General features: G+C 46.3%; 1 gene segment (V, D, J or C); it reads left to right on the top strand.

Moving 5' to 3' along the window:
• The first annotated feature begins 14,029 nt into the window (after positions 1 to 14,029).
• Positions 14,030 to 25,860, top strand: LOC143765977 (Ig heavy chain C region-like). The segment is given in 6 exon segments: positions 14,030 to 14,100; positions 15,662 to 16,006; positions 18,103 to 18,423; positions 23,754 to 24,116; positions 24,523 to 24,831; positions 25,224 to 25,860. Coding segments are annotated over 6 exon segments (1,716 nt in total).
• The last annotated feature ends 454 nt before the right edge of the window (positions 25,861 to 26,314 follow it).

Below are 26,314 nucleotides of genomic sequence, written 5' to 3'. Positions count from 1 at the left end.
GAGGCGGCGCCCGGCGCGCACAAGCCCAGAGTGACGGCTGGGAGGCGTCTGGCTTAGGAAGGAAAGACCTGCCTCTCTGGCGATTTCAGGGTATGAGGGGGCACATTTTATAAACGTTTATTTCAGCGTGTGCGGGGAGCATAACTAAAAGAGCCACCTTGTCAGAATGCAGCATTTGTGCTGCACAAGGTGTCTCTTTTAGTTACAAACGCCTGAGGGGGGTGACAGGTTCCCTTATTTTTAGTCTGCATTGCAATCACAGTTACGCCTGTGACTGCAATGCACTCTCATGGCCTCCATACGCCTCCGTGCACATCCTGGGGAGAATACACACCGACAGAGAATATGCAGCATGTTAAAAATAATTTAAAAAAATTAAAAATCGCAATATACTCACCTTCCGGGGCCTTTCCCGCTCCTCACGATGCTCCGGGCCATGCATTGCCGTCTCGCAAGATGATGACGTAGCGTTCTCGCGAGACCGCTACATCATCATCTCGCGAGACCGCAATGCATTCTTGGGACCGGAACGTCGCGAGGAGCATCACTGAACGCCTCGCCTGGATCTGGGGGCTGCCGGAGGGTGAGTATATGTAAGGAGGTTGCTTTCCCTGCTCCTTGCCTGGAACCACTTAGTCAGACAGCTGGGTTGTTGGGGGGAAGACTTTCTGCCCTGGACAGAGGGGACGTGGTGACTGCTGGGAAAAGAGAGGGGAGTGGTCAGAAAAGTGCGGGAGAGAGAGCGTGCCAGAGAGGGGACAGCGTGCCAGAGAGAAAGCAGGCTGCAGCGCCGCGCTCCCCATGACAGAGTGCTCCCCATGAGGGCACTAAGGCTGGAGTGAGAGTGGGGACTTGGAAGCCTCCATAATCTGAGAAGACTCTTCCCCTGACAGTGCAGAGACAGTGACTCAGTGGAGCCCTGGTGACCGCAGTCACAAGCAAAGATCCCTGAGTGTGATAAGTAACTGCCCAGTGTGTGTGTGACAATCGTTATTACAGAGAAGCTGCCAGGCTTACGGAGACTCCTGCAGCAGTGACGGAGAGACTGTTATTTCCTGGTTCCAGTTTCACTTTGAGAAGAGCAGGCTGCAGAGACTTAACCCCGGACTTTCCAGGAGACACAGAAAAGACCAGAATCTCAAGCCCTGCTGGTGACTGTATCCATGTTGGTAAAAGGACCCTCCAGTCAGGATCTCCCTGGGCTGATAAGTTACAAGAACACTTGTTAACCTTTTTGATTCCGCTTAACTGTTTACTGTTTTACTTGACTCTATTAACCCCGCTTACTCCCTGCGAGAAGAATTCTACCCCTGTTAATAAATCCCCTTCAACAGTTGGTCTGTCTGTTCCGTGGTGACATACTCTACCCTGCACTCTATTACACTTGGCGTAGTCGGCAGGATGTCACACGGTAGCACGGAAGGGGCAGACCAAGCAGTTGAGGGAGGTAACAGCCCCTCAATGGGTAGAAGACTTGAAGAAGGAGGTTAAGCGAGTCCGTGAGGAGGTGGCTGAATATAAGAAGATCCCTGCTGCAGAGTACAGCCCTCCGGTGCGAGAAAGAGAGACCGCCCTCCAAAGTGAGACTAGTGCCGCTCGGCGAAGAAGACTGCCTAGATGCTACAACTGCGGAGCACCCAGTCAAAATGAAGAGGAGGCGATGTGGACCCGAGATTCCCAGCTGAAGATAAGAAGAATCTGGGAGGAGATTGAGAGTCTGGGGAAAGCCCTTACTGCCGTTTTGGGGACCAGCGGCATACCCCGAGGTAACGTGCGGGAGCAGCCAGAAAGAGTTAGAGGAGAGGTGCGCAGCATGAAGAAGGCTTCGGTGGTGGCCCCAGAGTGTAACTCTGTATCCTGGGGTGAAGAGCAACCGCAGATGTGAGGTGTTCCCCGCCGAGGTCAACGATCCAGACTGAAGCGCCCTCCAGACAGACGCAGACGTGAGTGCTGGACGTGCAGAAAGGTGGGACACATGTCCAGAAATTGCCCTACCCGAGAAGAGCAGTGGCAGAGATCCGCTCACCCCTCTGAGGGTCCTGCTAACTGGGGGGAACGTCGCCCCTGGAGGGAATGGTACGGCAGGAAGAGAAGAGTTCCACCTAGGGCCAGACAGTACCACAATGTCGGACGCCAAGGAGAGGTGGAGAAGGTGTCAGGCATCTCTGGTGAAATGACTGCGCTATCCCAACACGTAAAGGCGAACCTGGTGAATCTACAGCCTGGGTCTGAAGGTTTTGTTGGTGAGACTCAGTCCAGCGGGAAGAAAGTAACGTTCACTCGAGAAGACCACCAAAGTGCTTTACTACACTGTGCAGCACGAGTTCCTGAAGAAGGAGAGAAAGTGCCAAGTGTTCCTGCGACACTCGTTTTCAATGTCCGAGCCGATGAGAAGGAGGAACCACTGATGTCGTCTCCTGAGGTGAAGAATGTGCTGGCTGTCAGCTCACCAGTTCCTGATCGGACAGGGGAAATGGAGCAGCTGTGTGAGACAGGGCGTGTGGCTGAGAAGCCCTGGGAAATGATGCCCGCAGAGCCCGGCGCAGGTGACAAAGAGTCCGGCCTGCATGGTCTTAATGCATCTGACTTAAGCTTTGGCGAGAATGCTCCTGTCAAAGAGAGGGGGAGCTATGGAGAAGAATTGCTTGTACTAAGCCCCCAAACTGAGGAGCCCGAACAAGAAGTCCCTAAAGTTTCCGATAACGACAAGGAGGAGGATGAATCATCTACGCAGACATCTGCTAGCGGCAAAGCTAAGAAGAAGAAGAAAAAGAAGACAGCAGTTGTTGATGAAGCAGAGAAAGCATATCTCAACCTGACTGATGAGCAGCTCCTAAACCATTTAGTCTGGGAGTATGTATAAGAAGAAAGGCAGAAGGAGATGCGAGAATCGCAGGTATCTGACTCCCCTCCAAAGAACAAAGAGAAGCACGAAGAGTCCTCGCCCGTGGAATGGCGAGCTTTAAGAGAGGGGGAATGTAAGGAGGTTGCTTTCCCTGCTCCTTGCCTGGAACCACTTAGTCAGACAGCTGGGTTGTTGGGGGGGAAGACTTTCTGCCCTGGACAGAGGGGACGTGGTGACTGCTGGGAAAAGAGAGGGGAGTGGTCAGAAAAGTGCGGGAGAGAGAGCGCGCCAGAGAGGGGACAGCGTGCCAGAGAGAAAGCAGGCTGCAGCGCCGCGCTCCCCATGACAGAGTGCTCCCCGTGAGGGCACTAAGGCTGGAGTGAGAGTGGGGACTTGGAAGCCTCCATAATCTGAGAAGACTCTTCCCCTGACAGTGCAGAGACAGTGACTCAGTGCAGCCCTGGTGACCGCAGTCACAAGCAAAGATCCCTGAGTGTGATAAGTAACTGCCCAGTGTGTGTGTGACAATCGTTATTACAGAGAAGCTGCCAGGCTTATGGAGACTCCTGCAGCAGTGATGGAGAGACTGTTATTTCCTGGTTCCAGTTTCACTTTGAGAAGAGCAGGCTGCAGAGACTTAACCCCGGACTTTCCAGGAGACACAGAAAAGACCAGAATCTCAAGCCCTGCTGGTGACTGTATCCATGTTGGTAAAAGGACCCTCCAGTCAGGATCTCCCTGGGCTGATAAGTTACAAGAACACTCGTTAACCCTTTTGATTCCGCTTAACTGTTTACTGTTTTACTTGACTCTATTAACCCCGTTTACTCCCTGCGAGGAGAATTCTACCCCTGTTAATAAATCCTCTTCAACAGTTGGTCTGTCTGTTCCGTGGTGACATACTCTACCCTGCACTCTATTACATATATAACAATTTTTTATTTTAATTTTTAACGGGGATATGGTGCCCACACTGCTACATAGTACTTGGGCTGTGTTATATACTGCATGGCTGCTGCATACTATGTGGGCAGTGTTATATACTACGTGGGCTGTGCTATATATCACGTGGGCTGTGTTATATACTACGTGGGCAGTGTTATATACTATGCGGACTGTGCTATATATTACGTGGGCAGTGTTATATACTGCGTGGGCTGTGCTATATATTACGTGGGCAGTGTTATATACTGCATGGGCAGTGTTATATACTATATGGGCAGTGTTATATACTACGTGGGCAGTGTTATATACTACGTGGGCAGTGTTATATACTGCGTGGGCAGTGTTATATACTACGTGGGCTGTGTTATATACTACGTGGGCAGTGTTATATACTACGTGGGCAGTGTTATATACTATGTGGATTGTGCTATATATTACATGGGCAGTGTTATATACTGCGTGGGCAGTGTTATATACTACGTGGGTAGTGTTATATACTACGTGGGCAGTGTTATATACTACGTGGGCAGTGTTATATACTGCGTGGGCAGTGTTATATACTACATGGGCAGTGTTATATACTGCGTGGGCTGTGTTATATACTGCGTGGGCTGTGCTATATACTGCGTGGGCTGTGATATATACTATGTGGGCAGTGTTATATATAACTGCGTGGGCTGTGCTATATATTACGTAGGCAGTGTTATATACTACGTGGGCTGTGCTATCTATTACGTGGGCAGTGTTATATACTTCGTGGGCAGTGTTATATTCTACGTGGGCAGTGTTATATACTGTGTGGGCTGTGTTATATACTACATGGGCAATGTTATATACTGCGTGGGCAGTGTTATATACTACCTGGGCAGTTATATACTACCTGGGCAGTGTTATATACTACGTGGGCAGTGTTATATACTACGTGGGCAATGTTATATACTGCGTGGGCAGTGTTATATACTACGTGCCTGTGTTATATACTACGTGGGTTGTGTTATATACTGCGTGGGCAGTGTTATATACTAGAAAACACACCAAAAACAGGCAGAGATGCTTACCTGTCTAAATGGGCCTCAATACAAATGCACAAGCACAAGCAAAAGTAAGGACCCTTGACGAGGGTTGCCAGCTTACATATTATGGCCAGAATATCAACCAATACCTTACATATATTTATATGTTTTGTTTTGCACGTTGTATTTTTTTGCAGGGTGCAGTTGGGCCCAAATGGTTCTGTACATTGTGGCCTCTGTTCACACAGGATGCATTATAGTTAGCACTGGGCAGTCCGCCACAGGGCGTCATTAATAGGCTGAGAACCAGATGCTCTGCATTCCTTGTGTGAACACGCCACATACAGAGTATGTATCTTAGTGCATTGGTGTACCACATGGCCAATCCCTGATTGAAGGCTGGCTGTTTCATTAGGTATTGCACCTGTGCATTTGATATTTTATTTGGGTCCGCTGCACCCTGCTTGTGCATTTGTTTTGAGGCCCATTTAGACAGGTAAGCATCTCTGCCTGTTTTTGGTGTGTTTTCTTGAATTTTTCCTTTTTTGGTGTTTTTCAGTGTTATATACTACATGGGCAGTGTTATATACTGCGTGGGCTGTGTTATATACTATGTGGGCTGTGCTACAGTATATACTGTGTGGGCAGTGTTATATACTGAGTGGGCAGTGTTATATACTGCGTGGGCAGTGTTATATACTACTTGGGCAGTGTTATATACTACGTGGGCAGTGTTATATACTACGTGGGCTGTGTTATATACTACGTGCCTGTGTTATATACTACATGGGCTGTGCTATATATTACGTGGGCTTTGTTATATACTACGTGGCTGTGCTATATACTACGTGGGCAGTGTTATATACTAAGTGGCTGCTATATACTAAGTGGTTGCTATATACTACGTGGCTATGCTATATACAGTACTACGTGGCTGTGCTATATAGTACGTGGCTGTCTGTGTTACGTGGGCTGTGTTATATACTGTGTGTGGGTTGTGCTATATACTGCGTGGGCTGTGTTATATACTACGTGGCTGTGCTATATACTACGTGGCTCCTATATACTACATGGCTGTGTTATATACTATGTGGCTGCTATATATTACTTGGGCTGTGTTATATACTACGTGGCTGTGTTATATACTACGTGGCTGTGCTCTATACTATGTGGCTGTGCTATATACTGCGTGGCTGTGCTATATACCACGTGACTGTGCTATATACTACGTGGCTGTGCTATATACTACATGACTGTGCTATATACGTGGCTGTGCTATATACTACGTGACTGTGCTATATACTCCGTGGCTGTGCTATATACTCTGTGGCTGTGCTATATACTCCGTGGCTGTGCTATATACTCCGTGGCTGTGCTATATACTCCATGGCTGTGCTATATACTCCGTGGCTGTCTGTGTTACGTGGGCTGTGCTATATACTATGTGGCTGCTATATACATACATATTCTAGAATACCAATGCACTAGAATCGGGCCACCATCTAGTGCCAAATAAGCAGGGACCCCAGTAAATTCACTCAACTCTACTAAAGAAGCCATCATACAGAGTGGGGGTTACTAAGAGGGCCATCATACAGCATGGGGGCTACTAATGTGACCATTAGACTAAGAGGGCCATCATACAGCATGGGGGCTACTAATGTGGCCATCAAAGTGTGGGCTACTAAGGGGGCCCTGTTATGACCTGGTGGTAACGGAGCAGCACTGATATGACCTGGTGGGAACGGAGCAGCACTGATAATACCTGGTGGGTACGGAGCAGCACTGAAATGACCTGGTGGGTACGGAGCAGCACTGATATGACCTGGTGGGGACGGAGCAGCACTGATATGACCTGGTGGATAAGGAGCAGCACTGATGTGACCTGGTGGGTAAAATAGATCATGGACTAGCTCTGAGAAGGTGGTAGCTTTACTGACCGCAATCCCTAATCCTAACACAAACACTAGAAAAGCCGTGGGATGTTCCTGTCACTCCCTAGACGCCTCTTCACAGCCTAAGAACTAACTACCCCTCAAGATGGAAATAGAAAACTATCTCGCCTCAGAGAAATTCCCCAAAGGAAAGATAGCCCCCCACATATATTGACTGTGAGTGGAGAGGGAAATGACAAACGCAGGGATGAAAACAGATTTTAGCAAAGGAGGCCAACTCTGACTAGATAGACAGAAATAGGAAAGGGCACTGTGCGGTCAGTATATAGAACCTAAAAATCCACGCAGAGATTACAAAAATAACCTCCACACCGACTCACGGTGTGGAGGGGCAACTCTGCTTTCCCAGAGCTTCCAGCTAGCCTGAACATTTCATATTGACAAGCTGGACAAAAAGAGACATAACTTTAAACTGAACAGTAAGTACAAGAATTAGCAAGAACTTATCTTATGCTGACATGGACAGGCCATCAGAGAGATCCAAGGAGAAGACTGAGTCTAACCCAGAAAAACATTGACAGCTGGCATGAATTACAGACCAGAGCCCTGTTAAATACCAAGGCCAAGGGAGCCGATTAGTGAAGTCAGCTGCCAGGCCAAACTCCAGGAGCAGCATTTCCACTCGAACCCACCAGAGGGAGCCCAAGGGCAGAACTCCCAAAAGTACCATTCACAACCACAGGAGGGAGCCCAAGAACGGAATTCACAACAGTACCCCCCCCTTGAGGAGGGGTCACCGAACCCTCACCAGAGCCCCCAGGCCGATCAGGACGAGCCAGATGAAAAGCACGAACCAAATCGGCCGCATGGACATCGGAGGAAAAAACCCAAGAATTATCCTCCTGGCCATAACCCTTCCATTTGACCAGATACTGAAGTTTCCGCCTCGAAAGCCGAGAATCCAAAATCTTCTCTACCACATATTCCAACTCCCCGTCAACCAACACAGGAGCAGGAGGGTCAACGGAGGGAACCATGGGTACCACATATCTCCGCAACAAAGATCTATGGAACACATTATGAATGGAAAAAGAAGCAGGAAGGGCCAAACGAAAAGACACCGGATTAATAATTTTAGGGGAAGAAACCTTCATAGGAACATGACGAGAAGACAACCAGACCAAATCCCCAACACGAAGCTGGGGACCAACGCGCCGACGGCGGTTAGCAAAACGTTGAGCCCTTTCCTGAGACAACGTTAAATTGTCCACCACTTGAGTCCAAATCCGCTGCAACCTGTCCACCACAGAATCCACACCAGGACAGTCCGAAGGCTCCACCTGCCCCGAAGAAAATCGAGGATGAAAACCGAAGTTACAAAAAAAAGGCGAAACCAAAGTAGCCGAACTGGCCCGATTATTAAGGGCAAACTCGGCCAACGGCAAGAAGGCCACCCAATCATCCTGGTCAGCAGACACAAAGCATCTCAAATAGGTTTCCAAGGTCTGATTGGTTCACTCAGTTTGGCCATTTGTCTGAGGATGAAATGCCGAAGAAAAAGACAACTCAATGCCCATTCTCAGACACAATGCCTCTATCAGACACAATATTCTCCGGAATGCCATGCAAACGAACCACATGCTGAAAAAATAATGGAACCAAATCAGAGGAGGAAGGCAACTTAGGCAAAGGTACCAAATGGACCATCTTAGAAAACCGGTCACAAACCACCCAGATGACAGACATCTTCTGAGAGACAGGAAGATCAGAAATAAAATCCATGGAAATATGCGTCCAGGGCCTCTCAGGAACCGGCAAAGGCAAAAGCAACCCACTAGCACGGGAACAGCAGGGCTTGGCCCGGGCACAGGTCCCACAGGACTGCACAAAAGAACGCACATCCCGCGACAAGGAAGGCCACCAAAAGGACCTGGCAACCAAATCTCTGGTACCAAAAATCCCCGGATGACCAGCCAATACAGAACAATGAATCTCAGAAATTACCTTACTAGTCCATCTATCAGGAACAAACAGTTTCCCCACAGGACAGCGGTCAGGTCTATCAGCCTGAAACTCCTGAAGCACCCGTCGCAAATCAGGGGAGATGGCAGAAAGAATCACCCCCTTCTTGAGAATACCAGCCGGCTCAAGGACTCCCGGAGAATCAGGCAGAAAACTCCTAGAAAGGGCATCCGCCTTCACATTCTTAGATCCCGGAAGATACGAGACCACAAAATCAAAACGGGAGAAAAACAAAGACCATCGAGCCTGTTTAGGATTCAACCGCTTGGCAGACTCGAGGTAAATCAAATTCTTATGATCGGTCAAGACCACAATGCGATGCTTCGCTCCCTCAAGCCAATGATGCCACTCCTCAAATGCCCACTTCATAGCCAACAACTCTCGATTGCCAACATCATAATTACGCTCAGCAGGCGAAAACTTTCTGGAGAAGAAAGCACACGGTTTCATCAAAGAGCCAACAGAACTTCTCTGAGACAAAACGGCTCCTGCCCCAATCTCAGAAGCGTCAACCTCAACCTGAAAAGGGAGAGAAACATCTGGCTGACGCAACACAGGGGCAGAAGTAAAACGACGCTTAAGCTCCTAAAAGGCCTCCACAGCCGCAGAGGACCAATTCACCACATCAGCACCTTTCTTGGTCAAATCGGTCAGAGGTTTAACCACAGTAGAAAATTAGCAATGAAGCGGCGATAAAAATTAGCAAAGCCCAAAAATTTCTGAAGGCTCTTCACAGATGTAGGTTGAGTCCAGTCATGAATGGCCTGGACCTTAACAGGGTCCATTTCAATAGCCGAGGGTGGAAAAAATGAAACCCAAAAAAGAAACCTTCAGAACTCCAAAAAGGCACTTAGACCCCTTCACAAACAGTGCATTAGCAAGAAGGATCTGAAATACCATCCTGACCTGCTTCACATGAGACTCCCAATCATCGGAGAACACCAAGATATCATCCAAATATACAATCATAAATTTATCCAGATACTCCCGGAAAATATCATGCATAAAGGACTGAAACACAGATGGAGCATTAGAGAGCCCGAAAGGCATCATCAGATATTCAAAATGGCCTTCGGGCGTATTAAATGCTGTTTTCCATTCATCACCCTGTTTAATACGAACAAGATTATACGCCCCTCTAAGATCGATCTTGGTAAACCAGCTAGCCCCTTTAATCCGAGCAAACAAATCTGAAAGTAAAGGTAAAGGGTACTGAAATTTAACCGTGATCTTATTGAGAAGGTGATAATCTATACAGGGCCTCAAGGAGCCATCCTTCTTGGCAACAAAAAAGAACCCCGCTCCCAACGGTGACGAAGACGGGCGAATATGCTCCTTCTCTAAGGACTCCTTTACATAACTCCGCATAGCGGCATGCTCTGGCACTGACAGATTGAAAAGTCGACCCTTAGGGAACTTACAGCCAGGAATCAAATTAATAGCACAATCACAGTCCCTATGAGGAGGCAGGGAACTAGACTTAGGCTCATCAAATATATCCTGGAAATCCGACAAAAACTCAGGAACTTCAGAAGAAGGGGAAGAGGAGATTGACATCACAGGAATATCACTATGTATCCCTTGGCAACCCCAACTAGTCACAGACATAGATTTCCAATCCAGCACCGGATTATGTACCTGTAACCATGGAAAACCCAGCACAACAACATCATGCAAATTATGCAACACCAAAAAGCGAATATTTTCCTGATGTGCTGGAGCCATGTACATGGTCAAATGTGTCCAGTACTGAGGTTTATTCTTGGCCAATGGCATCAATCCCCCTCAAGGGAATAGGGCTCTGCAAAGGCTCCAAGGAAAAACCACAGCGCCTGGCAAAGTCTAAGTCCATTAAGTTCAGGGCAGCGCCAGAATCCACAAATGCCATTACAGAAAAGGACGACAGTGAGCAAATCAGAGTAACAGACAAGAGAAATTTAGGCTGTATAGTACTAATGGCAACAGATCTAGCGACCTTTTTAGTACGCTTAGGACAATCAAAAATAGCATGAGCAGAATCACCACAGTAAAAACACAGCCCATTCTGACGTCTGAATTCCTGCCGTTCTGCTCTAGCCAAAGTCTTATCATATTGCATAGGCTCAGGACTCTGCCCAGAGGACACCACCATATGGTGCACCACCTTACGCTCACGCAGGCGCCGATCAATCTGAATAGCCAGAAACATTGATTAATTCAAACCAGCAGGTGTGGGGAACCCCACCATGACATCCTTAAAGGCTTCAGAAAGACCCTTTCTGAAAATAGCTGCCAGGGCATCCTCATTCCATTTTGTAAGCACAGACCACTTTCTAAATTTCTGGCAGTAAATTTCTGCTGCTTCCTGACCCTGACACAGAGCCAGCAAGATTTTTTCTGCCTGATCCACAGAATTAGGTTCATCATAAAGCAGTCCGAGTGCTTGAAAAAACGCATCTACATTGAGCAATGCAGGATTCCCTGGCTCAAGGTAGAATGCCCAGTCTTGCGGGTCTCCACGGAGCAGAGAAATAACAATCTTTACCTGCTGAACGGAGTCACCAGAGGAACGGGGTCTCAGAGCAAAAAACAATCTGCAATTATTTTTGAAATTCAAAAATTTAGATCTATCTCCAGAAAACAAATCAGGAATAGGAATTCTAGGCTCAGAAACCGGAGTCTGGACAACATAATCTTGGATATTCTGTACCCTTGCAGCGAGATGATCAACATGCGAGGACAAACCCTGAACCTCCATATCAGTACCCAAATCCTGAACCACCCAAAGATCAAGGGGAAAAAAAAAGACAAAACAAGCTACAAAACAAAAAAAAAAAAAAATGACTCAGAACTTTCTTTTCCCTCTTTAGAGATGTATTTAACACATTGTGGGCCAGCTGTACTGTTATGACCTGGTGGTAACGGAGCAGCACTGATATGACCTGGTGGGAACGGAGCAGCACTGAAATGACCTGGTGGGTACGGAGCAGCACTGAAATGACCTGGTGGGTACGGAGCAGCACTGATATGACCTGGTGGGGACGGAGCAGCACTGAAATGACCTGGTGGATAAGGAGCAGCACTGATGTGACCTGGTGGGTAAAATAGATCATGGACTAGCTCTGAGAAGGTGGTAGCTTTACTGACTGCAATCCCTAATCCTAACGCAAACACTAGAAAAGCCGTGGGACGTTCCTGTCACTCCCTAGACGCCTCTTCACAGCCTAAGAACTAACTACCCCTCAAGATGGAAATAGAAAACTATCTCGCCTCAGAGAAATTCCCCAAAGGAAAGATAGCCCCCCACATATATTGACTGTGAGTGGAGAGGGAAATGACAAACGCAGGGATGAAAACAGATTTTAGCAAAGGAGGCCAACTCTGACTAGATAGACAGAAATAGGAAAGGGCACTGTGCGGTCAGTATATAGAACCTAAAAATCCACGCAGAGATTACAAAAATAACCTCCACACCGACTCACGGTGTGGAGGGGCAACTCTGCTTTCCCAGAGCTTCCAGCTAGCCTGAACATTTCATATTGACAAGCTGGACAAAAAGAGACATAACTTTAAACTGAACAGTAAGTACAAGAATTAGCAAGAACTTATCTTATGCTGACATGGACAGGCCATCAGAGAGATCCAAGGAGAAGACTGAGTCTAACCCAGAAAAACATTGACAGCTGGCATGAATTACAGACCAGAGCCCTGTTAAATACCAAGGCCAAGGGAGCCGATTAGTGAAGTCAGCTGCCAGGCCAAACTCCAGGAGCAGCAGTTCCACTCGAACCCACCAGAGGGAGCCCAAGGGCAGAACTCCCAAAAGTACCATTCACAACCACAGGAGGGAGCCCAAGAACGGAATTCACAACAGGGCCCTCATACAAAGTAGGGATAAAGAGGCCCTTATACAGAGTGAGGACTATTAAGCGGGCCTTCATACATCATAGGGGCTACTAAGGGGTCATCATACAGAGTGGGCACTATTGTAGAGGCCATCATACAGTTTGGGGACTACTGTGGGGGCCATAATATAGTGAAGGGGCTAATGTGGGGCCATTGTACATTGTAGGAGCATGATACAATGTAGAGGCCATCAAACATTATGGAGGCTACTAAGCACATCCTCACAGAGAGTGGGACTACTAAGGAGGCCTTCAAAGAGAACTGGGATATTAAAGGAACCGTCATACAGAGTGCAGGCTACTAAGCAGACCCTCATGCACAATGGGGCCACAAAAGGGCCATCATACAGCATGGTGGCTACTAAGGGGGTGTGAAAACAGCAATATACAATAGTTTCAACGTATAACGTGATCCTACCAAAAATCTGAGAGCATAGCATAAGCAGGAATTAAAACATAACTTTTAATGTATCAACAAACAGGGTATACCTAGTAGTGCTTGTTTTATTGACACAGTCTTTAGGTGACAGTATTTAATTTTTTTTTTGTGGCTACTAAGGGGGCCCACACATATAGAATGGAGGCTACTAAGGGTCCCTTATATGGAGTTGGAGCTATTAAGTAGGCCATCAAACAGAATTTGGGCTACAGAGGTGGTCATCATACACCGTGGGGCTATTAAGGGGGCCATTATGCAGAGAGGGGGCTAATAAGTGCGACACAATAGAGTGAGGGGGCACACCGTGGAGGTATGATACAGTGTAAAGTTCATCAAACAGTGTTGGGGCTGCTAAATGTCCATTATACAGCGTGAGGCTACTAATGGGCCATTATACAGTGTGCAGGCATCATAAAGGGTGGGTGCTATTGTGGAGCCCATCATAAAGTGTGGGGGCTACTGTGGATACCGTCATACACTGTGGGGCATCATACAATTTGGGGGCATCACGCTGTGTATAGGGATGTATGTGGACATCATACTGTATACAGGGGAGCTGTGGGCCCATTATGGGCTGTGGGCCCATTATGCTGTGTATAGAGAGCCGTGTGTGCATTTTACTCTGCATAGGAGAGTTATGGGGACATCATAATGTGTAGTGGGAGGCAGTGGGGACATCATACTGTGTATAGGCGAAGTATGTGGGTGTGCCACTGTAGAGCTTACATGGTGAGGTGCCCACTCAGAAGTTTTGCCCTAGTTATGTCTCTAGGCAGAACCATGCTTTCCTGTTGGGGGCATTGTGTATGTTTTTTTTTTTTTTTTAGCAACATACAGTATCTATGGGCTGCAGTGTGAGGCTGTGATTACTTATGTATGCCACAACAGATGTGATCTCCACATATAGTACTGCATACAGTATTGCTGGGGATCCAGGTTGTGCCGCTGCTTCCTGTCTCCTCCCAGGTGAGCAGAGTCCAGGTATGTGAATGCAGGGATACTCCCGAGCAGCTTATGGCGAGGATCGTTGTCCTCGGTGTTCTGTGTGCGCTGACAGGTGTGTATGGAGCGCCCCCACTATCGCAGGGCCGAGGGGCACCCGGTACCGGGTCTCTCTGTCTCAGTTCTGGGGTTGTCACGGTGGCTAGACCCGGTCCGTGACTCTGCTCAGGGGCGTGCAGTAAACGTTGAGGGTGATGGTGTGTGGTGCAAGGTGCGATGAATAACGAGGACACAGGGTTGCAGTCTCTTTACCTCTTTACTGAAGGCTTCAGGATCCTCAGTCCAGAGTACGGTTAACAGGGCTGTCTGAGACCGGCCGGTCCGATGGCACCTCCAGAGTTCCCTTTGCAGGTGGAAATCTGTGCCTTCCTTCTAGCGCTTGTGTGTTGTAGTACTTCCCTGCTCAGCACCACGGGATAGTCCTCACAACTGTTGTGTCTGTTTCTGAAGTTCCCTCACAACTGATTCTGATGTTCTTCTCCGTCCCCCAGATGATATGGCTAGGACGCACCCGTATGACGGGTAGGCCTGGAGTTCTTCCGGGACCCTAGAGTTGCCCCTCTCCCACTGTTGCCCCCTATGTCTGCTTAGGTGATTTAGGTGAGACAGCCCGCCTATAACTGACTGTCCTGCCGTAGGTTTGAAGTAAGGCCTGGAGCCTAATACTTCCTCGGCGTTTCCGGTCACCGGCTACGCGCCTCAGTAGGATGTTGCCTCGGTCTTACAGCACGACTCCTACTGGTGTTTCTCCTTGTTGCGTTGATCTCGTTTCTCACTCTTCACAATAAACCTCGCTTCTTGTCCTTTCTTAGGGCACCGCCGCGATGAAGTGCAGGCGCGGTCCCGTAACGTTCTTTCTGTTCGCTAGGCCTCTGTCAGGATCCCACCCCTGACAGGGACCCCCCTGAATCTTCCCCTGCAACACCCTCTGCCACAGGATGTTGCCTGGTTCCAACCCAGGCAGCTTTCTCTTCTAACTTCCTATCTAACCCCCAGTTTTACCATATTGTGAGGAGTGGCCTAATACATAGCACCCTTAGCTCCCCCTGGAGGCCAGACTGTGAAATGTATTGGTGTCTGTGATACCTGGTCAGGTGAACTCCTTCAGTGCCATCAGACGTACCCCGGCCCCACTTAGTGGCGGAGCAACAGTACTGCAACGACCAGGACTCTGGGGCGCTGCATGTATAGTATAGACCTCATGGTGAATCTGGCCGATACCCTTATGCCACCTGCAGTCATGTCTGTCAGGACCTGGGATAGAGGTGATAGTGACACCCAGTGTCGGACTGGAATGCCAAGGGCCCACCAGTAACATTGATTTTTTAGGGGGGCCCACTTTTCACCTAAATACAAATATTACACTGCCGTCATTCACAAATTTACCTATATCGTTATATAATAATAAACTGGGTAGTTTGGTTAGTGAATGATGAGACGCTGCTTTTTTTCTGTACGGAGTGAATCAAGTGAATTATGGCAAGTACTGCTCATACAGTGGGGTTGGGAGCCCAGATCTCCACAGGGTCCCACGGGGGATTCCCGTTACCCTATGGGCCATTCCGAGCCTGGTGACACCTGTAGTAAGAGACACTCTCCTATGTATTCCCCTCCAGAATGCCTGGAAGTGACCACGTCTCCGCCACAACCTCTGGTCCTGGTGGATGGAGACATTTTACTCCATTGTCACTTCACCTTCCTGGAACCCATCAGAGCTGAAGATGTGGCTGTGAAGTGGACGGTGAAGAGCAGCGGTGATGCGGTGAGGCCGGTGTACACGTTTGATGGTGTTAGAATCAGTTCACTGCGACCAGAGAGCTCCATCAATCACCGACTCCTGGAGACGGGCAATGCCTCCTTATACCTGCCCAACCTGACGCTGGAGGATGAAGGCGAGTACACCTGCACTGTGCTAATATCTCCAGAGGTTGGGGAAGCCTCGCTAGTCCTTAGACTCGCAGGTGAGCATTGGTGGTGCAGCAGCCCAAAAAAGGGGTATCCTACAGTCATGCCATCTTTATCTCGATGGAGGGGTTTTAAGATGGAGAGAAACACTGCTTCCTGACCTAATATACTGGGCATTTTCAATTTTGCTACATGATTTCAGCACTGAAGCCTGCAGAACTCTGAATGCAGCACTGGAATATACAGTACATTAAAAGGCGCGATTCATTATTGGATTTGCAACTTTTTTCTTTAGATTTTTTTGTTTTTCACCTGTTTTTCATTTGAGTTTATGCTTCTCTTAATTTGCACCTTTTTTATGTGTTTGCTTGTTTTTTTAAGTTTATCGTTACTTTATGGAAGGGGTTCGGGCTTTCTGAATGTTTTCAACTGATTCATGAATTGCCCTTTTTTTTTAAGTCACAAAATTTTGGCGTAAACGTACTCGGGTCCTCAGCGTGATATGTCTGAAATTTGTTACACAAATACTGTACCATTTAGCGGAAACGCAAAAATTATTGTGCTAAAAAAATCGCAAAGGAGGGTAATGACAAAAATAAAGAACATTTTGAATTTTGAGCGAGATGCATGAAACACATGCGTCTTTTTGAAGAATTTAGTGCAAAAAGCGTCAATGAATACCACACAAGAGAAAAAAGACAAATGACTTTAAAAAAAAATTTGAAAAGGATTAATTAGGCCTAAAGGTACCTTCACACTCAGCAACTTTACAATGAGAACGACAACGATCCGTGACATTGCAGCGTCCGGGATAGCGATCTCGTTGTGTTTGACACGCAGCAGCGATCTGGATCCCGCTGTGATATTGCTGGTCGGAGCTAGAAGTCCAGAACTTTATTTGGTCGTCAGGTCGGCGTGTATCGTCATGTTTGACAGCAAAAGCAACGATGCCAGCAATGTTTTACATGGAGCTAACGACCTGTGAGAACGATAAGTGAGTCACCGTTACGTCACAGGATCGCTCCTGCATCGTTGTGGAGCTGCTGTGTTTGACGTCTCTACAGCGACCTAAACAGCGACGCTCCAGCGATCAGCTCGTTGTCTATATCGCTGCAGCGTCGCTGAGTGTGACGGTACCTTAAGTCTCCCACAATGCCAAAAGTGGCTGATTAGCCCTCAGGTTGCATCTTCCCCTCCCGTATCACTGCCCTTTTCGTCCATTAAGGTAAAACTGGTAGATGTGAGGGATCAGTCAGCCTGAGAGCTAACTGTAGAGCAGATTTGTGAATACAGCTCTGGATATAACTGGAGCATAAGACATGATGTAACTTAAAGGGAATCTGTCAGCAGATTGGTGCTATGTAATCTGAGAGCAGCATGGTGTGGGGGTGGCAGCCCTAATTCTAGCAATGTGCCATTTATTAGGCTGCGTGTTGTTGTTTCAATCCAACCATTGTTTTATCAGCAGGAGACTATCAGTACAGGACTAGGTGTCTCATGCCTCCTAGTCCAACCCCGCCCCCATCACTGGCAGCTTTCTGTCAATAAACAGTGTACACAGAAATCTGCCAATCAGTGGTGTGGGCGGGGTTACACAGGGCTCAACATTCAAGCTCTGCAGTAGAGAAAACAGGGATTGTATTTCAATGACAGCATCCAGATAAGCAAGTGACATATCGCTGAAATCAGGGTCTCTGCCTGTACATCATGCTGCTTTCAGATTAAATAGCAAAAGCTTGCTGACTTATTCCCTTTAAACTGGCCACACACATTAGGTTAATGTCAGCTTTACTCATTGATTCTGATGGGACTCACTGATCACCTAACATTTATGGGGGCCTCCCAAATTTTCCCTGATGGAAGATGTGGGGGTGGGGGAGAGAAAGATTGGGCAGCTGGATTTCAACATGCCTAGTCCTTTTGTCCTCAGGGGAGATAAGCTGCCGCAAGAAGAGTCTGGCTGCGGTTTATTCCACGATTCCTACTGAAAACACATGCACGCTCAGACGAACTGATCATGCATGTGTGTAGGGGAGGGTGAAGAGGAACAGCGAGTATTTATCTGTATGAAGTCTAATATGTAAGGCCAGCTTCAGGATTGGATATTATATCTAGGTAAAGGTGTAACTTATATTACTGGTATTGTGTACAGCGCAGCCCACCATCGGACTGCTCCCGGTGGACCCTCGTGTGACCAGCGGAGAGATGAAGACCTTTATTTGTAAGCTCAGTCATTTCTATCCGCAAGATCTCGATATAAAGTGGATAATGAAGAAGGAGAAAAGAGAGATGGCCCTGACAAAGGACATCTGCTCAGGGGTCCCGTTCCAGGGTAAAAATGGGACCTTCAGTGCCGACAGTCAGGTCTCCATACTGTTTACTGAGGAAGACGATGGCAGCGTGATCGGGTGTGAGGTCAGACACCAGTCATTGCCGCGACCTCTGAGAATAGACACCGCCATTCACCTCACTGGTAAGTGTGACGTCATACAGAGATCAGTGACAAAACACTGGGCCTATTCTAAAGGGGTTGTCCACTTTTAGGGACAATTTTTTTTTTTTTTACCAAAATGTATGTATTTGGCTAAAAATCATATTTGCAGTTGGATTTCAGTAAAAATGTGCCTTCTATATCCTCTTTGCTGGGCTATCTATTGCTGGCTGCAGAATGAGTAAACTGAGAATCCATCAGTGAGCTTGTAAGTCTTTTATCTGTCTTTTGAACTCGTTTCAGCTGACTTACGACCACAGACCACATCAAAGTTGAATATGCTGAAAACAAAGAGCCAATAAAAAGAAAAATGGTGCAAAATTTTTTAATGAAACTGAATATCAAAAATTATTTTTAGTCCCAAATGCATGCATTTGATAAAAAAAATAATATAATGTCCCCAGAAATGGACAACCAAGCTCAGTGCAGTTTGCCGAATCTTAATCTTTGTGTAACCGTAAGTAAGCGAATCCCTCCAACCAGAAAGCGTAAGGAATCCTAACAGTGTGTAGGCTATTTCCTATGGATTCCCCCAGAGCCCCGGCAGGGCTGCACTGAGGGGAAGTAACCCTGAGCTCTCTCTGTTGGCAGTGGTGCAGGTTTCGGGCAGGGTGGCGCTCCTCGTCAGTGCGATCCTCCTGATGATGGCGCTCATCGTGGCATCTGTGATTTCATACTGGAAATTTCTGGCCTCAGGTAATTATATTCCTCTGCTCATCTGAGGTTATCTCCGCTATTACTCTCTGTTATCAGCCATTTCAGAAAAGGTAAACACTGTATGTTGGGTGAATGCACCTATTGTTCTCTGTTATCAGCCATTTCATACCAGGTAGATGCTGTATGGCAGGTGAATGCACCTGTTATTCTCTTTTATCAGCCATTTCAGACCAGGTAGATGCTATAGGGCAGGTGAATGCACCTATTGTTCTCTGTTATCAGCCATTTCAGACCAGACAGACTGTGTGACAGGTGAATACACCTGGGTCATTCCATGTCAAGTGGACCAGTGGTCCCCACTCGACCTCCGATTTTGCTGAAAATTTATAAGGATGTACATGTATGTTTGAAAAGAGGTTCTGTAAATTTTTAGGGCCAGATCTCAAATACATTGGGCACTGTTGACCTTTCACTGAAGGTTCCACCAAGCCTGTGGCTTCAGCTAAGAGGATTTTGCAAACTTTGACACATAGCCATTAGAGTTCTATACTGGCTATGATGCTGAAATTTGGCATACTAGCTCAACTTTTGCTGCTAAACACGATAAAATTATTACCGGCTATGACAAAACAATATTTCGGCCGCAATTTTGTGTCAAAGTAGCTTGAAAAACGCGTTGCATAAAATTTATGCCAAACTTTGCCCATATATAACTCAAGACCAAAAACCAATAGTAACTGGTGCTTTGCCCTGTACACCAAACATCTACATGACTTTGCATTGCTGCAATATCACGGTCAAAGCATATGTATTTGTGGAAATATTCACACCCACATATGATGAAAAACTTAAAAAAACGAATTTTACCTATTTTTAGGTCAAATTTCTCAAAAAGGGTACCCCTAAAATATATTAATTCTGATATCATTAGAAAGAGCACATTTTTCTCTACAAGGATCATTGGTTTTTTTTTTGGAGTCTCAGTTTAAGAAATGAAAAATGCCACTGAACATGGTGTTATTTATTAATACGCAATGAATGGTAACTGCACTATTCAAACCCTTGCGTTGGTCCATGGTGGTTATACCACAACCAATTCCCTAAGAATTGGTATTATAACCCTATTAAGAATTGTAATAATGCTGTCTATCGAGAATTGGCAGCCCCATCGCCTAGGAGCCATGGCCGATAGCCGTGCAAGGCGAGCCTCGGGCGGACTCTTTATCGCAGGCTCCGAAGCCTGAGGGTGGGTGTCTTTGCCTAGGATCCCAAGCCTAATATTGGGTATCTTTTGTTGGTTCCCCAAGCCATAATGTTCAGTCTAAGTGGTCTGGAATTGTTGCTGAATTTGCAACATAATCGGTTCAGAGAAGCTGTATTGTCAGCCCATTGCTGTTGCAGCTGGTGCTGGAATTATTGCAATGATTGACTGCTCGGGAATCCAGCATGTATCATTTCTCACAGGCCAGTGAAAGAAGTTAGCTGGTCCATGAGGATGCATAAAATTTATTAATGCATTATGCTTGTCGACTGAAATTTTAGAAATATTTCCAATCCACCAGTTCCTATCGTAAATGCAGGCAATGTATTGCCCTGGCTGGAGGTTTGCAATTGGCACAAAAGGCATTTCTGATCTGACAGATCTATCTACACAGGCAATGAAAGATGATGGGTCATTTGACACCCTTGAAATGCAAATCTTTTTGTCATCAATTGGCACAAACTGGTGATTTTCTCTTGTTCCAGCAATCGTATGTCCATCTTTGAACGTTTCCTCTTGAACTACCCGTATTTCGTCAATTTTTTATTTTGGAACAAAAAAAAACTTGATTCCATGCAGTTGCTCGTTGCAAAAGTTGAATAAATCCACTGGGGTCAGTATTTGGTTTTCAGTTGGGTGTTGAAGACTGGCACGAGCTGCCAACCTCTTTGCTGTCCCTCCAATCCCATCACAGGGCGACTTTCCATGACTGGTACCAAAAAAATTCCATTCAGCGCTGATATTGAAATCAGCATTGTGGTGGCACAAGTAGAGAAAATTTTTGAAATTTTTGTACTGGGCTGCAGATCCATCGCTGAAGTAGTGGATATGACGAATCCCATAGATGAGTCTTGAGATACTCCACAATTACTATTAAGAAAGTGTGGACTGCAACTGTGTCATGTCGTGAGCAATCACTGATTATGCACAAGCTGATGTTCTGCGCAGCTTCACCATTTAACTCCTTGAAGTAAATTACAAATGGGTGTACTGTAGCTTGACTATTTTCCCAGTGGAAACCTTGAATGGCATCTTGAACAATAAATGAGTAATTTTCAGCAAAGTCCATAAGGATCACAAGCTCTCCAGGTCTCAGATTTTCCTTCAACGATTTCAGATATCAACTTTGATGCTTGGCGATGTAGTGATGGCTACACAGTTTAGAAATTTTCAAAACCAATTCTTCAATGAAATCTTCTATAGTCAGTTGTTTCGTATCAAGCGTGTCTCGATCAGTGTGAATCTATTGTTTGAACTCAATAATATCTTCAGGGTCACTGTTGACAAACACATTGACTAGAAATTCTTTTAAAACTTCAGGACCCGGGCATTTATCACAACGGCCAAGCATACAGTCCTTGGATTCAATTCCACAGACCATTTTGCATATGAGCTCTTTGTAGTCATCATTGATTGGGCATGCTGCAAGCATTAGTTTGACATTTTGGTGAATGGTACACACAAACGGAATGTGTTCCAGCAGATCCAACGGTTACGCACCACTTTGGCCAAAGCTCACACAACTTGGAAAATCCAATTTCAGGGCCATTCCGATCCCGATAGGCAACAAACCTTTCCCTCATATTGCTCAGTAATAGTCGCTTTTGCATCTGCTTTTTTTCTCCTGCTATTCGCACTGATACATAGTCTTTTTTACCAGGGCACATTCGACTGAATTCATCATCGTCAAAAAATGCCTGCACCTTTTTCTTCACTTCCTCGGAAACTTTCTTGCCACACTTGATTCTAGGTAAGGCTAAGATCCCATGTTCACATTTAAGCTTTCGAGCTTGTTTGACCATTCGTTCAGAGACACCGAATTCATCTGATATAGCCTTAATGGACCAACTTTTAGGTGCCAATGTCAAGATTTGGACCTTTTTGGACAGCAATGGGCCGACAATACAGCTTCTCTGAACCGATTATGTTGCAAATTCAGCAACAATTCCAGACCACTTAACATTATGGCTTGGGAACCAACAAAAGATACCCAATATTAGGCTTGGGATCCTAGGCAAAGACACCCACCCTCAGGCTTCGGAACCTGCGATAAAGAGACCGCCCGAGGCTCGCCTTGCATGGCTATCGGCCATGGCTCCTAGGCGATGGGGCTGCCAATTCTCAAAAGACAGCATTATTACAACTCTTAATAGGATTATAATACCAATTCTTAGGGAATTGGTTGTGGTATAACCACCATGGACCAACGCAAGGGTTTGAATAGTGCAGTTACCATTCATTACGTATTAATAAATAACACCATGTTCAGTGGCATTTTTCATTTCTTAAACTGAGAGACTCCAAAAAAAACCCTAATGATCCTTGTAGAGAAAAATGTGCTCTTTCTAATGATATCAGAATTAATATATTTTAGGGGTACCCTTTTTGAGAAATTTGACCTAAAAATAGGTAAAATTTGTTTTTTTAAGTTTTTCATCATATGTGGGTGTGAATATTTCCACAAATACATATCCTTTGACCGTGATATTGTAGCAATGCAAAGTCATGTAGATGTTTGGTGTACAGGGCAAAGCACCAGTTACTATTGGTTTTTGGTCTTGAGTTATATATGGGCAAAGTTTGGCATAAATTTTATGCGACGGGTTTTTCAAGCTACTTTGACACAAAATTGCGGCCGAAATATTGTTTTGTCATAGCCAGTAATAATTTTATCGTGTTTAGCAGCAAAAGTTGAGCTAATATGCCAAATTTCAGCATCATAGCCAGTATAGAACTCTAATGGCTGTGTGCCAAAGTTTGCAAAATCCTCTTAGCTGAAGCCACAGGCTTGGTGGAACCTCCAGTGAAAGGTCAACAGTGGCCAATGTATTTGAGATCTGGCCCTAAAAATTTACAGAACCTCTTTTCAAACATACATGTACATCCTTATAAATTTTCAGCAAAATCGGAGAAGGTCGAGTGGGGACGATTTTTAAAACTGGTCCACTTGATGTGGAATGACCCACCTACTCTCTTTTATCAGCCATTTCAGACCAGGTAGATGCTGTAGGGCAGGTGAATGCACCTGTTGTTCTGTTATCAGCCATTTCAGGCCAGGTAGACTCTGTATGGCAGGTGAATGCACCTATTGTTCTCTGTTATCAGCCATTTTAGACCAGACAGACTGTGTGACAGGTGAATACACCTACTCTCTGTTATCAGCCATTTCAGGCCAGGCAGATTCTGTATAGCAGGTGACTGCACCTATTGTCCTCTGTTATCAGACATGTCCTCCTCGGGTGGTGCTGATTGTAGAGTTCTTCAATAGGATAAGTGTTTCTTATATAGCTTCGCTCTTGCACCGATGTCACCTCCGCCCATGTAATGTGATGGGTGGTCTGCGGCTGGAGTCGGTGTATAATAAATGACTGATCCGCTTTTTTTTTTTCCCCAGTGACTCCAGAGGTGTCTGCGATTATCCTGCCAGAGCTGATCCTGGCAGATGAGAGGATGGAAGCCATATGTAACATCAATGGCTTCAGGCCTAAAGCAGTGAACATTTGCTGGTACATCGAAAAAAGTGACCGAGGTGTGGGAAGTGGTCTTGGCAAAGATGAGCCCCTGCTCCAGTCCGCGACCGATCTTACCAGCCACGCAAGGCACCCGGAGATCAGCAAACATGGCAGCCTGTTTAATGCCACCTCCAAGCTGTCATACACCCCATCAGTCCAGGATGACAGCGGCACGCTAATGTGCGTGGTGCAGCACAAGGCCCTGGGCGCTGCAGCCAGACGAATGAGCCACATTAGTGTAGCAGGTAGGTGCGGAGAAGATCACGTAGTATAATCTCACCTGGGCCTCTGATCAGTGAGACCTGTGGGAACTCTCAGGTTATGTGCACATAATATTTTTTTTTTAGATTTCCACCGCGGCTCTGGTGTCTAATAAACGCCGTATGCACATAGCCACTGAGCAAAAAAAAATCAAAAAGTTTTTTAGTTTTCATTTTCAGATTTGGAGGAGACTTTGGAACAGTTTCTGCTTAGTTTCCACTAGAAAAACGTTGCGTGTACATAGCCTAGGAGAGTTTCTGCTCCGAAAACTTAACGCGAGCACATTCTTAGTAATAAATGATGCCATGTACTGACAGCAGGCAGAGATCTTGAAAATAGCGGCGATAACATTTAAAAAAATATATATATATTTTGTTTTCTTCTGCTTAGCGCGTCCTAAGAAAAGTTACATAACCAGCTGGCCGCAGGACCCCAGGAGAGGGGACAAACTAACCCTGAGCTGCATTGTGGAAAGGTTTTATCCGAAACCAATAGTAGTAACGTGGTTGAGGAACGGCCAAATCCATAGTGGAGCCGCACAATTCGGGCCGTTCCCCTGTGAAAATGATTATTACAGCGTCTGGAGCCAGATAGATCTGATTGTAACTGAGGAGGAGGACGGGGTGATGTATACTTGTCAAATCAGTCACCGAAGCCTGAGGGGCGTAGAGGAGCTGTCCTACGAAATCAACGCGCAAGGTATCAGAATAAGTCAGCAACGTTCTGCTAAGGCCCCTTTCACACATCAGTTTTTTTGCCGTCAGTCCCAATCCGTTGGCTCGACAGATCCGTCGTAGATTGTGAAAAACTGATGCGACGGATTCGTTTTTCCGACGGATCCGACTAGCAGATCTAGCTAATTGGATCAGAGCATGCTCCGTTAAAAAAACGGAATCCGTCGCCAGACAAGTCTATGAGAAAAAAACGGATCCGGTGGCATCAGTTGCCAAATTCATTTTTTTTCAAAATTCGATGGATTGCGACTGATAGCAAAAAACTGATGTGTGAAAGGGGCTTAATCTGGATTTATGGGATTATCAGATGACACAGTACAGTCTATGAAACCACCATTAATAATTTGCCGTCCCCAGGAACACCGCCGGGAGTGCAGTTTATCTCCGCCGATCCTGTGACTCCCACCATCGGACAAGAACTGCTCCTCAGCTGCAGCATCAGTAACTTCTTTCCCAGGGATATAGTGGTGGACTGGTCCAAAGACGGCATCAAGCTGGACGCAGGCGCCTGTGAATTTCTGTGCGTCACCAACACCAGTGGTGTCCATTCAATGTGGAGTTTCTTGAGGTTTACACCGGCAGCGGAGGATGATGGTTGTGTCTTCAAATGTTCAGTGCAGCACACGGCTCTGAGGCACAGAGAGGAGAGGACTTACACCCTGAGCCTCCCGGCAGAGAATCACAGAGTGTAGATTCCGTCATTCATTGTTTTGTTTTTTTACTTATAGACAGCTTTTTTTTTCATTTTTAGCTTTTGAGATAATAAAAGTACCAGACTCTTATTAGCGGAGAGGAACGTGCGATGTGCCTGCATACCGGCTGCACTGCCAGGAAGTAGACGATGGCTTCTGAGGCCGAAGAGTCCAGCGTTAGCCGGCATTCATATACCGAGAGTCCACAAAACTGATACATTTTTGTGCCGTTTATAACAATTTTTGGATGTTTGTATGACGGCTGTAGTGCACTAATAAAATGAATGCGTTCTTGATTTATCATTTTAGTACTTTTTTTTTTTAGAGTAAAAGTTTGGACTGTAGGCATTTTTATATTTAAAAATGCCTAAATCATAATGGCGCCTGCACACTTATGTTTTCGGCTCTGCCCGCGATAAGGCAGAGCATAGTGCGCAGGTGCAAGTTGGCGATTTCCCTGAGCAGGCGCAAGATTTTGCCCGGCTGTGTGGATGACGCAGAAGACATCATCCACGTCAATTACAGCAGGAGGATGGCTACCAGCTGCTGGGAGGAGGTATGGAGACCGCAGAATCCATGCCCTTCAGTTCGGACTGACAGGATTAACATACAGCCTGGGAGGGAGGTTTTTTGAGGGTATACAGGGGAGGCAGGGGGTTATATAACCATTGATGGACTCTAGCACGGGCGCTGATTAAGGTCATAGGTATAGTGGACAACAGGACAAAACTGTTCTCTTGAAGAATGTGAAAGTGG

The sequence above is a fragment of the Ranitomeya variabilis genome, chromosome 4 (assembly GCF_051348905.1).
Source record: "Ranitomeya variabilis isolate aRanVar5 chromosome 4, aRanVar5.hap1, whole genome shotgun sequence".
Classification (NCBI taxonomy): domain Eukaryota; kingdom Metazoa; phylum Chordata; class Amphibia; order Anura; family Dendrobatidae; genus Ranitomeya; species Ranitomeya variabilis.
This window is presented reverse-complemented; position numbering and strand designations above follow the sequence as displayed.